Source organism: Cucurbita moschata, unplaced genomic scaffold, assembly GCF_002738365.1.
Source record: "Cucurbita moschata cultivar Rifu unplaced genomic scaffold, Cmos_1.0 Cmo_Scf00029, whole genome shotgun sequence".
Lineage (NCBI taxonomy): Eukaryota > Viridiplantae > Streptophyta > Magnoliopsida > Cucurbitales > Cucurbitaceae > Cucurbita > Cucurbita moschata.
In genome coordinates, this window is record NW_019268545.1 from 39361 (window position 1) to 53282 (window position 13922).

General features: G+C 34.1%; 1 protein-coding gene and 1 pseudogene across 1 annotated transcript in view; one reads left to right on the top strand and one right to left on the bottom strand.

The window, feature by feature from the left end:
- Positions 1-971: 971 nt before the first annotated feature.
- On the bottom strand, positions 972-2037 carry LOC111463941 (annotated as a pseudogene).
- A 5938-nt stretch (positions 2038-7975) lies between these two features.
- Positions 7976-13922, top strand: part of LOC111463942 (polygalacturonase-like) — an 8637-nt gene continuing 2690 nt past the window's right edge. Inside the window, exons 1-5 of the mRNA XM_023107919.1 lie at positions 7976-8443; positions 8588-8877; positions 9143-9371; positions 9956-10211; positions 10680-10783. Coding sequence (XP_022963687.1) covers positions 7976-8443; positions 8588-8877; positions 9143-9371; positions 9956-10211; positions 10680-10783 — 1347 coding nt within the window. The remainder of the gene's footprint in view (positions 8444-8587; positions 8878-9142; positions 9372-9955; positions 10212-10679; positions 10784-13922) is intronic.

The window sequence follows — 13922 nt, forward strand, 5'->3', positions numbered from 1 at the left end:
GCTCTAGGAAAATGGATTGATATGATAGATCTCACTCATGATCTGTATGTGCTTGCATTTAACCTCGATAGGGGAGTTGCTTACTAAGTGTTTGTTAAAACACTCCAACCACGTCCTGTACGGTTGATGACGGCATCGTAACACGAGACCTTGACACATGCATTTATTTTCTTAGACTTAGGCTAGGATAGGATGTTTTTAATTTAAATTTTTATTTATTATTTTATTGTGTCGTTTTAAAGATATTTTCAAACACCAAAGTCTATGACAATGTTTTAAGATGAAAAATATGTTTTATGAAAGCTTAAATGAAGTATATTCGCATTCAATGTTCATGATATGTATACAATAACGACCTTAGATTAAAAACAAAAATTAGGGTTGTTACAGCATCGTTATGAAGGCCATGGAACCGAAGCTAGGGTAGTTGCATTTATGTTTAAATTGTGGCACTTAGGTTAGATCATAGTGTTTTTGTTACTTTGAACTTATTTTTATTTCTTTTGTGCTACTTCATTGATGTTTACTTTTCATTGAAATGAATTTTATGAACATTTAAGTCCATGACTACTAACGATGACATCACAAGTCGAGACAATGACACATGTGTAAAACATGTATATTTATTCTCGACTTAGGTTAGAATAAAGTGTTTTTTATCTTTAATGTTTATTTATTTTATTTAGAAATTTGTTATGTTGTTTTACTCTTTTTAAAATTACAATATTACCTTTTACCTTTTATGTTTCAAAATTATTGTTAGTGGAGAATTAAGTTACTTTGGGATCTTTTGGTACTAAATTATTTTCAACCATATTATTATTCAATAGTTTATTATTATTATTATTATTATATTATAAGTTGTACATAGAAGAAATGTGGGAAGATTTGGATCTCAAAGTCAAAGAAAGAAATTCAATATGGTGAAAGGCAATTCTTCAAAGTTGTTGTTGAATACTGAAGCTATTTCTTCATATGGATTCTTCAAAGTTGTTGAATGCCGCATTACCCTCCCTGGAAAACACAATCTGCCATTATATAATTTTAATTTAAATATTTCAATTACATATTTAGTCTGATATATATATAAAATTTCCGATTCATGTATAGCTGACGAGGATATTGCAAGTAAAGATTATGACACATGCATATAACAGTTGTATTTAAATTCTTAGACCTTAGGTTACAATAGGACATTGTCACTTTTAATATCTATTTTCTTTTATCTAATATTTCTAAGTTTATGAAATTGTTTTATGAAAATGTTGGTAAATATTTATGCATGAAAAGTTATGTCGTACATACTGTAGCGACTTTAGATCTCTAGAAAACTAAGGCGGTTACAATTCTTAACATTAATTTCATATCTTACGTAAAAATATGATTACCTGATAATCTTCAAGGGTTTGTGATTTAAACCCAGCAGCACAGTAATCAAAATAGTATTCCCAAGTTCGTATGAAACCTTGATCGAACACGAGTTCAAGTATTTTGCTGAAACAAAATATGAATTAGATTGGAATTCAAAACCATTTATTATAATAATGGTTTGGTTTCTTACCGTTAATTGTTCAAGAAATTCTTTCTCCAACATCTCAATGTTTGATAGTAATGAATTCCAATATTTTCCAAGTGCTCCACATGGTACCCAAAGGATTTTTTTCATTATTAATTGTTAAAATTATGGTTGAAAATGAAGAACATAAATGAATTATTTACCAAAGCCTTGATGCACTAGCCATGGCCGTTGTTATTCTACTTAATAACGGTACGCACTCTCCTGGAAATATATATTCTTTTATAAAACCAGAACTTAGCCGATGCTCCTCGTCTGGCACTAATATGAACTAATGCAAAATAATAATAATAATAATAATAATAATAATAAATAAAGAGTAATTAAAAAAATTAATTATCACTAAAAAGTTAAAAAAAAAAAATTAATTGAACCCCGAACAAGAAGACCATTTTCCTCTAACACTGATTCACAACAACCAAAGAAATCTTCTATGAATTCGTGCCAACTGCTTCTATCATCTCGCTGCCAATTATAAATTACCAATTTANATAGTTGCGGTAAACAGTGGAGGAGACCTCCATCCCCTACAAAAAGTAGATCACCATTACCAACATTAAAAAATTATCAGTTCAATGTTATTATTGTTGTCCTAAATTAATTTTTATGTTCGTGTTTAACAAATTCAATTTTAAAAATATTGAATAAGTATATGACTTATTTATTGTAACTTTCCATTCATATGAAGTTTAACAAATTTTCTAGTTTATAGATGAATTAATATAAAATCAAAAGTTTGAAGAAAATAAAAGATGGAATGTTTAGAGACTTATTACGAGCTTTTAAGTAAGTCACTCACTTTTAACGGTATTGTTAGTAGACATAATAGAATAAGTTACTAACCTATGGAGTAACTATAGGAGAATTGGTAGTAGATAGACAAGTTTTATGCTTTAACGATGAAGATCGTCGTTCAGTAATTCTTAACTTGAGGAGAAAGTTTACGAAGCTAGTTAGTACTTTCTCTACTATATATACTCATGAGAGGTATGTTTTTTCATAATAACAACAGAGAGAATTGAAGGCTAATGCTCTCTTTATTTGTTTTGACAGATTTGGATAGTGGGTCATTTCCAAAACTTATTAAACACTTGTTAAAGTTCATGAATATATTAGAAACACAAAAATGTAAATTCAAGAACCTATTAAAAACTTTTAATGTGAGATCCACATCCATTGGATAGGAAAACGAAACATTTCTTATATGGGTGTGAAAATTTCTCCTAAGCAGACACGTTTCAAAACCATGAAGCGAACGGCGATACATAACCGGGCTAAAACAGACAATATTTGTTAGTGGTGGTCATGGGCCATTACAAATAGTATCAGAGCAAGACACCGAACGGTGTGCTAGCGAGGATGCTGGACCCTAAGGGAGTGGATAGGATACACACATACATTTTTTTTTTAATAAAGGAGTGAAAACCTCTCCGTAACAAATAAATTTTAAAACTGTGAGTCTAACGACGATATGTAACAAGACGATACGTAACACGCTAAAATTGATAATATTTGTTAGTGGTGGAGTGTTACAATTAAGTTCCTTCAAAAATGAAACTCGTAATTAAAATGTCTTATAATTCATATTTACCTTATTGTCTTGTTTGGTGTTGTATTAGAAGAATTTGTATCCTTATTAGCAATGAGAAGGTGCAAAAGAGAAGGTGCGCATGAACGAGGGCGATGATTAAGAACCTTAATTAGGATTAGGAAGAAATGAAGTAATTAAGCTCACCAAAATAAGGTTAAGAAGACCCTCTTCTTTATCCATTAATGAAAATTCTCCATTGATATATGCACCTGCAAGCCCCAAGTCTAGCTTCTCTCGTAATCGTAAAAATAAATTATATTTTATCTTTTTTTTTTCAACAACTTTTTAAAAAAATAATAATAATTAAATAAATAATTAAATTGCCTTCCAATAAAACGAGGGATGTGAACTTTTAAAACAACCTTACGTTAGAAGCTGTTGCTTACAGTTCCCTCAAAGGTAAATATTTCTCCCCCATCTTCATATTACTGTCATTAAATTTATTATAAGCAATATAAATTCTCATTAAAACAAACACATAAATATTGTATCGTGTTGGCTCACGTTAACGATCCGGTGGATATGTATTGACCAAGAAATCTTGTAATAAAAAGGCGTGTTCCTTTTTCTATTAGAGACAAAACATTACGTGCCTGCATTAAAGATTTTTGTGTTACTAAACTTTCATCAAATTATTCAAAATCCACAACGTTGAGGAATAGATTCAAACCATTAGTAAAACAAGTTTAAAATTACATTTTACTTGGTCGTCTTAGTTCAGATTTTACATTTTTCTAAGATGATAAAAAAAATAATAATAAAAAAAAGAAACATGGACATTTACCAAAAACTTTTGTTTAGAAAAAATTAAAATTAAAAATCGAAAACAAAAAACACTAAAAAATATGAATGTTATCGAATGACTCTAAATATGTTAGGAAATGAAAATATGACAAACAAAAATAAAATAAAAGTCATGTTTGAAGGTGAAAGCAAGAAGGGCTACTTTTGGTATGATCCACACAATCAAAGTTCTCCTCTTCTCTTGGATGCTATCAAACTCATTTATAGCTTTGAAGGAGGTTCCACAATAAATATAATTGTACGTTAATAAATGTAAGAGAGAAACTACGACATTTAATCAAAGGCCGACCTAGAGCTAAGAGGACATGAATTTATATAAGGTTGGAAGTTTCGTGTGAGAGATTTCATATCTATTGTTGATAGAAATGACTGTCAGTGAGGATGCTGGACCCTAAAGAAAGGTGGATTGTGAGATGCCACATCGGTTGGAGAGATAAACGAAGTATTTTCTATAAGGGTGTGAAAATCTATACTCAACAGACGTGTTATAAAAACCTTGGAGAGAAGCTCGAAAGTGAAAGCCCAAAAAGGACAATGTCTGCTAGTGGTGGGCTTGAATTGTTACAAATGGTATTAGAGCCAGAAACCAAGTGGTATGTCAGCGAGGACGCTGGGCCCGAAAGGGGAGAGTACTGTGAGAGATCTCACATCGATTGGAGAGAGGAATGAGTGCCAGCGAGAACATTGAGCCGTGAAGAGAGTGGATTGTAAGATCCCACATTAGTTGGAGAGGGGAACGAAATGATTGCCAACGAGGACTCTGGACTCTGAAGGGGGTGCATTGTGAGATCCCACCTCGGTTAGAGAGAAAAACGAAACCGTCTTTACAAGAGAGTGTCTAATTGATATTGTTGGACATTTTTGAAATAATGTATCCATTAGCTACAAAATATAATTCGAGTTGGGACACCTTGGATTTTTCATACAATGGATAATATTAAATTATAAATAAAATAATTGTTAAATAATTAATTACAAGACTTTAGGACATAAACCCTAAAAGGAGAGGTGGTAGACTTAGAAGCTCGAGGATGAGACTATGAATCCTCCCAAAAGAGAGGTAGATATTCATGACAGACTTCATGACCAAAAAAGCTACACATAAGGGCCCTTGTTTGCTTCATATGCAAGGTGGCCTATCGAGAATCTGAATACCCACAAAGGGTGGCTCTCCATGCCTTCCAAGTCAAAGCGTCAAATCCCTTGCATTGGAGACGTTGAAGTACTATTTTCTTTCCGAAAGAGAGTGGGAGAGACAAAAGAGCCAATAGAATGAAGTCTTGGTTAACCATAGATCGGCCAAGAGTAGAATGATCAATTCTAGAGTCATCCACAACTTCATAATAGAGTCCAAAGAGAAACGCTTGAACACTCTCTAGCATCAAGACAATGGAACGATGAAACTATCAATTTTGTAATTTTGTAGCCTTATCTATCTCAAAAATTACAAAGAGAACTTTGATCAAGTTGGAGACTTGGATTGAGCAAACCGATTTTATGATAATCAAGATGAATGATTTCAATGCCGTGTTAGGGATAGATTTTTTTTTTCTTAAAGGCGAGGTCATTTCCATGCCCCAAACAAAATTCTTAGTGGTTATGAGGTCAAATCACACGATCATTCAGATCGATACCCGATAACCAAAAGGGTGAAGATGATATCGACGCTATAATTGATACTCAATCTTACCCATGATGAACCCACGTTCATCATCATTCCCATTATTGAAGAGGAGGGCTCGAGTGAGCAAATTCAAATAGAAACCTCGCAGTCACTAAAGGAAAACATCACAACATACGACTTCCCCACCTAGAGTGATAGATCTAAAATTGATTTAGTATTAGGTTTGAGATCGTCTATTACAAATATGTGTCGAATGCCTCAACCGGAGCTAGCTGAATTTCATAAATAGTTAAATGACTTGTTGAATTTCGAATTTGTTAGTGATAACTCGAATGCTGGAGAGAGGTCCAAGCGAATACCTCCACCAAAAGGTGGAGACAAATCTCCAAAGGAACTAGTGTCAAATCAGAAAAAAGAAACATCCAAACGAATGACTAGAATAACCGGTCGGAAACACAAGCTGCAAAAAGTTTGAAAGTGAAGATAAAGTTCTAATCAAGCTGAGATTCGATCAACTTCGATTCCAGAACAATAAGAATCAGTAGTTGATGCGAAAATACTATAGACCAGTTAAAGTCACGTAGAAGGTTTGGAAGGCATCATATAGGAACCGATTGCTCCCATGGATGAGGACTAGTTATGTTATCCACGTCATAAACTTAAAACGTATCCTAATAAAGAAGACACCAATAACAATGCAGCAACACGACCTCCTGCCATGATGAAGAATCTCATTACGAAGGAAGTAGAAGAGAGTTTGGTTGAAAGATACGACACATCAATAGATCAAGAAAAGACTTATAAAAGTTCTTGGTAGATGGAAGAGATATCACAATGCTGAGATGGGTTGGAAACACTTCGAAAGAGCTAAAGTCAGTCTCATTCTACATTGCTTAGTTCGTGAAGAGTTAGTTGATAAATACGTCAACCAATTGAGTGGAGGAGAATATCACAAGCATGCTTGTCAAATGTTTGTTACCTGTAGTCGCATTTCTGGATGTCACTGTCATGTTTGTCCAAGGTGTGTTGTCTGTGATCTCATGCTCGTTTCAAACCCCTTTTACTTGTTTTCACGGAGTTAGGTCTTTATCATTTCTATTATGTCAATTCGAAGTTGTATGACCGTTCACCAAAATCGTGTTTATACCTACGAGGATCAAAATGCCTCAAAATGTACTATAAGGGGATGTGACAAGTTTTCAATTCTTAATATCTGGGTTATACGTAAGCCGTAATACTTGCTTAAGGCGCCCAATCCTTTTATTCATAAGATATCTCTCTCTCTCATCCCTCACTTATTTTACCTTTTCATGGATCTCTCTCTCCCTCCATCCCTCCTAGATTTGTTGTCTCTACACCAATTAGACTTTAGTTCACTACACCAATTAGACTTTAGTTCATTAATTTCAAATAGATCCAGTCAAGTTTACAAAAATAAAAGGAAAGAACCTATCATAGTGATAATTGGGTTTAATTTAATCAAAGGAGAAAAGAGATGTAACATAGTGATACAAATCCCTAAGTGACGATAAAAAAAAATCTATATATGATTAAAAAAATTTGTTGATAGGTATAAAAACCGCATATTATTGATATACTCTATCATTGATAGACTTTAAGACTTCGAAAAATATAACATTTGTAAATGATTTCTGGGTGTGATGTATTTGTAAATTTATTGGATAGTTACAAATATGACAAACAATTCTACCTCTCATTATTTGTGACATCTTTGCAAATAAAAAATCACCAACTTTCTGTTACATCACTAACATCAACGTGATAAAAATGACTGAAAAATATATAATAGTGTTTTGTCGATCCTATCTTACAGAATGTTTTATTATTTTTATTATAATAGAGAATCAATATAGAATCCATATCTAAAAATATAAACCCCTAAAAGTATTAGGAAATTGTTATTCTTATAGTAGGAGGTTGAGAGGCCAATGAAACAGATGGAAAAATTAGGATTTTTTTTTTTTGTTAAAATCTTCCCATCCCTTTTTAAGTTAAAACAAAAATAAAATCATATTGACAAAGAAACCTTTTTTAATTTAATAATTTTAAAAATGAGAGATCGTTAAAATGATAACTAGTGTATTATCTTATAAGATAGACTTAAATTTAAAAATGTTTGCACGAGACAGAGTTAAATGATCATTTAATTCGATTAAATTTACCTACATGACATACCTAATTAAAAATGGTAAACCATATAAAAACAATAATGGTTAAATAGAACAAAAATAAAATAGTACTTGAGACAGATAAGTTAAAATTAGAGTTAGAAGGGTAAGCATTAACCTATAAATATCACTCCACACCTCTTCTATTATCCAATCACTTGCTTCCTTTCTCTCTCTCTCTCATGCTTATCATGAACAATTGTATCATTAAGTTTTCTTTGTCTCTTCTTGTAATCTTACATGTTTTTCTTTCCCTGCTACTTTTGTTTTTTAACCATGCCTCAGCCGCTGAATTAACATTCAATATTATTACTCTTGGAGCTAAGCCTGATGAAAAGACCGATGCCTCGCCTATGCTTCAAACGGCATGGGCTAAGGTCTGTGACTCATCTGAACCAGCCACTATTTATGTTCCCGAGGGTATATTCTTCGTTCGAAGTGTGAGATTTAATGGGCCTTGTAAGAACAATGCTATTACTGTTCTTATTGATGGAACTCTTGTGGCTTCCTCGGACATTCAAGTTTTAGCTAATTCTAGTTCTTGGATTTCGTTTAATCACATAAATGGGCTTTCCATTACTGGCGGTATTATTGATGGGCAAGGAACACCCTTGTGGAATTGTAAACACTCACGGAAGAGTTGCCCCATTGGAGCCAGGGTATGTAGAATTTGAGTAGGCTCCATATAAAAAAATTTTGAAAATTTTTCTTTTAACTCAAAGTTCAAAGGGAATGACTGGATTAATTACAATATTATTTTAAATTTTTACTAATTATGGCTTTTGATTGTTTTGAATGGATAGAGTCTTCAAATAAATGATGGAAAGAATGTGAACATCAATGGATTATCTTCAATTAACAGCCAATTGTTCGGCATTGTTATGAATCGGTGCCAAAACGTGCATATGAGTAGAGTGAATGTCTTGGCTGCGGGCGATAGTCCAAACACTGATGGCATCCATGTGCAACAATCATCTGATGTGACCATCCTCAACTCGAACATTGGAAACGGTGACGACTGCATCTCCATCGGTCCAGGGACATCCAACATGTGGATCGAAACTATTACATGTGGGCCTGGACATGGAATCAGGTAACTAGAGATAGATTAGAATGAACGTGTTTAGAAATAAAAAAGGGTTTAAATAAATTTGTCACATTAATTTTTAAAAAATAATCTAAACTTTAAATTAAATTCGAATAATTAAAATATATTCTAAAGTTATTTTGAACGTGAGAAAAATTATTTAAATTATTTTACAATTATTTTGGATAAAAATAGATATATAATATATTAGGTTAGAGTGAGGAAATTAAACCTCATGAAACATTTGGTATTTTGTTGAATGTGTTTGTAGCATTGGGAGCTTAGGGATAGAGGCTGAGGAGGATGGAGTGCATAACGTTACCGTGAAATCATCTACATTCACGGGGACTCAGAATGGAGTAAGGATTAAGTCTTGGGGAAGACCAAGCAATGGATTCGCTACAAACGTTCATTTTCAACACATTACTATGGATAATGTGAAAAACCCAATCATAATCGATCAAAATTATTGTCCACATCTCAAAGATTGTCCTGGTCAGGTATACTTCCTCATTAATCTCATAGATGTTAATTTTTTTCTTATTATATTTTTTCTTAAATTTGATGAATAGAACTTAAATTTTAAATTTTATAAATAATTGATTTATTTTATCTCTAATTGTTTGAAATTTGTTTGTGTTTAAGATGGGCGCTAAATTATTAATATTATTTTTTGGTACATTAAATTACTTTTATAGATAATAAATTAGGGATGCTATTACTCTTCGATGTCTTAAAATGGTATGAAGCTTTTATGATTTTATTTTTTAATTTATCCAAAATATCTAATATCATTGGAGATAATTGCTCAAACTTATATAACTATCTAGAAAATTTAAGAATATGCTCGATTTATATCTTATTTGTTGTATATATTTGTATCTTGTTATTGAATTCCTAATTTATATTTGGTTTTATAATATAGTTTTATAATATAACTTAGGGTTTCATGGAGTTAAAAAATTTTGGTGGAGAATAACTCAGTAAAACAAGTTACATGGTAAATGGTTTTATAGATGTCCTTTATAGATGTCCTTGTTTATCGGTTTTAATAGCATATTTTGATTGTTCTTTATTTTAATAGGATTCTGGAGTTAAAGTTAGCGAAGTAACATACGAAGACATCAAGGGAACTTCAGCCACTGAAATAGCAATCAAGTTTGATTGTAGTCCAACAAATCATTGCACTGGATTAAACTTGATAGACATAAACCTAACTTATGAGAATCACATCGCTAAAGCTTCATGTAAAAATGCTGAAGGAACTACCTCTGGTGTGGTTGAACCTTCTAGTTGTTTAGCACCCGCAAACTTTTATCCATATAATATAGACCCTTTAGGTTATTCTTAAACATGATCCTCTTGTATGTCAATCACATATGGGATAATATTAAATTTTAAATAAAATAATCAAAGTTGTTATTAAAATTAAACAATTAATTACAAGGCTTTAGGGCATAAATCTTAACACTCTCCTAGATATTCTTACATTTTCTCCTCTGTTTATGTTACCCTAGTTTATCTGAGTGGCCTAGATCATAGATTGTAGCATCATGGTATCTACTTATTCCAACACTTGTTCTTAGCATGCCTCTACAGGTTTTAGGGTCCATAATCTATCATCATGCAATAGACACCAAGTTATTAGGTATTGTAACAAATTTTATCCTAAATAGACACCAAGTTATTAGGTATTGTGACAAATTGTATCCTAATTAGTTCATAAGACAGTAACTGACATATGCATATAATTCACATAAGGTGTGAGATCATGCCTACTAACCTTACAACTTACATACCTTGTCAAGGCGAGGTGAGCTTAAGTCAAGCTACAGGCTATCACGGTCATGCTTGTCCATGGCGTGTTGCCTACGGTCGCATGTCAGATGTCCCCATCATGCTTGTTCATGACGTATTGTCCACAGCCGCGTGCCTGTTTCAAACCCCTTTACTTACTTTCAAGTTAGATAGGCATTTTATATTATTGTTGTGTTAGTACGGGGTGTATGACCTGTCAACAAAATCATGTCTACACCCGTTAGGGCTAAAATGCCTCAAAATGTACTATAAGGTATGTGCCTAGTAATCAATTCTTCCTATTCAGGTTATATGCTATCAACGTTGTGGTTGTTGCTTATTTTCTTTTAGCCTATATTATCTTGTTCACTGGGTTAGAATAAGTGTCGCATAATCACTATCCCGATGTCACAATAGTTCGACTGTGATAAGTAGTATCAAAGCCAAGTTGTCTCCTTGAATCGTAGGACATAAACATGTTTGCTGCAAAAGAACTGGGCAAGTCCCAGACTAATCAATTGGTAGAGATAAAAAATTAGTTACTCTACCTAAGTGAAGTTCCTGATGAATTGGGGCTTTTAAAATCTCGCATTAATTTTATTTTCGCTAAAGCTAACAGGATCAACGAGCTGGCAGGTCGCCTTGAGAAACTAATGTCCATGTATTAATAGTTAGGGTCAAGGCGCCAAAAGACTGCCACAACTGCTAGTGGCTCAAGCGTGGGGATAGCTCGACGGGCTCTGTTGCTTGGATGGAAGAACATATTGAGGGCTTAGACAATACTCAACAAGCAATCGTTCAGATTATTTAAAAAATATCTAAAATTTTGAGAGTAGCCTTTGGAGTGGGTAGGGATGAAGTGGCGGATTTGAGAATCAAACCCCAGTTTAAGTTGTAGTCCAATTCAACTAGATAAAGGTTCCGTAGCACAAGCCTTTTCATGGGGTTCAAGATGCCAAGGCTCTAGAGAACTTTATTTTTGACCTCGAATAGTACTCAAGGTTACGTAGCACAAGCCTTTTTATGGGGTTCAAGATGCCAAGGCTCTAGAGAACTTTATCTTTGACCTCGAATAGTACTTAAGGTTCCGTAGCACAAGCCTTTTTATAAGAAGTGAAGGTTACATTGGCAAGAATTCATCTAGTCGATGATGTAAAGTTTTGGTAGTACTTAAGGTTCCGTAGCACAAGCCTTTTTATAAGAAGTTGTAAATGTTTGTTGAATCCACCCCACTTAAATGGTGGTAAGAATTCTCTTATTTATAATCATTTAAATGGTGGTAAATTACAAATATATGGAAATAACAGTAAAAAGGAAAGAATAATAAATGAATTCAATATATTTGTCTTTAATAAAAGGGAAAATATAGTAAGCCATAATGTAAGATATTTGCCTTACAATGAACGGTCAACTATCATTAACCCCCTCGCAAGCTGAGTATCGGATTTGAACGAACATGAAGCTTGGATCTGAAAAATTCAAAGAGAGGTCGAGAAATACTTTTTGTGAAGATGTCAGCAACTTGGAGATGAGAGGATACATATTGTGTGCGAAGTTTGCCAGCGATAACAAGTTTCTAAAGGAAATGATAATCTAGTTCAATATGTTTGGCTCGTTTGTGAGAAACAGGATTAGAGCTCAAAATAATAGCACTTTTGTTGTCACATAAGAGTAGAGGTTGCTGTGAAATAGGGACCTTGAGGTCATGCAAAAGTTGCGTACCCCAAAGAAGTTCAGTAGCAGTTGTGGCAAGAGCACGATACTCGGATTCACAGCTGGAGCGTGAGACAGTAGGTTGCATTTTGGCACTCCAAAAAACGAAGATTGTTACCAAGATAAATAGAATAGCCGGATGTAGAACGACGGGTATCGGGACAACCATCCCAGTCAACATCCGAATAAGCGACTAGCGTACTAGGAATAGTGGATGGATGAGAGGTAAGACCAAAGTTGAGTGTTCCTTTGACATAGCGAAGAATACGTTTGACAGCAAGAAAGTGATCTGCAGTAGGGGCATGCAAGAATTGATTGACAAAATTGACAGCATAGGCAATATCTGGATGCGTAATAGTCAAGTACTGAAGGGCGCCAACAAGAGACCTATAGAGAGTAGGATCAGAGAAAGGAGAACCATCAGCAGTAAGGTGTTGAGAAACAACCATGGGAGTGTGGACTGGTTTGCTATCGAGCAACTGAGCACGAGTAAGAATATCTCGAGCATATTTTAATTAACTAATAAAGAGACCATCAGGAGTGGGTGAGGCTTCAAGACCAAGAAAGTAACTGAGAGAACCCAAATCTTTGGTAGCAAACTTAGGAGGAAGCTTGCGAAAAAAGTTGTCAATAAGAGATGAGTTGTTGCCGATAACAATAATGTCATCAACATAAGGAAGCAAATAGATAAGGTTAGATTGCTGATGAAAGACAAAAAGGGACGTGTCAGCACGACTGCAAGAAAATCCAAGTGTGAGAAGAAATGAGCTAAAATGCTGAAACCAGGCACGAGGAGCTTGCTTTAAGCCATAAAGGGCGTTCTTTAATAGACAAACATGAGTGGGAAATCGAAGATCAATGTACCCACGAGGTTGTTCCATATGAACATGTTCAATAAGAGTTCCATTGAGAAAAGCATTCTTGACATCAAGTTGTTGAAGAGGCCATTTATTTGTGACTGCAATAGAGAGCACAACACGGACAGTGGTAGCTTTGACAACCGAACTGAAAGTGTCAGTGTAGTCAAGACCAGAAACCAGAGTATAACCTTTGGCAACAAGACGAGCCTTGAAACGCTCGACGAATCCATCAGGCAAATATTTAATACGAAACACCCATTTAGAGCCCATGATGTTAGTGTTGGCAGGGCGAGGAACCAAAATCCAAGTATCATTTTGTTGTAACGCTCGAATTTCTTCATCCATGATAGCCACCCAAGCAGGATTCTTAGCTGCAGATCTGAATTCTTTTGGCTCAGTGGATGCAAGAAGAGCAGAAAGAAGTCCAGATGAGCCCAAAATACCAAGATTTGCTGGATGACGAGTCTTGAATATACCAGTTTTGGCTCGTGTGATCATAGGATGAGTGCCCAAAGAAGAGGAATCAACAATAGGTTCAATAGAGGTCGAATTAGAAGTCGAGGGTGGCAAAGTGGAACCTGCAAGAGAAGTATCAACCTACACAGACTCATCCACAAGGTTAGAACAAATATCACACGGGGATGAATTGGATCGAGGAATGGGCGATGATGAAGTGGTGGG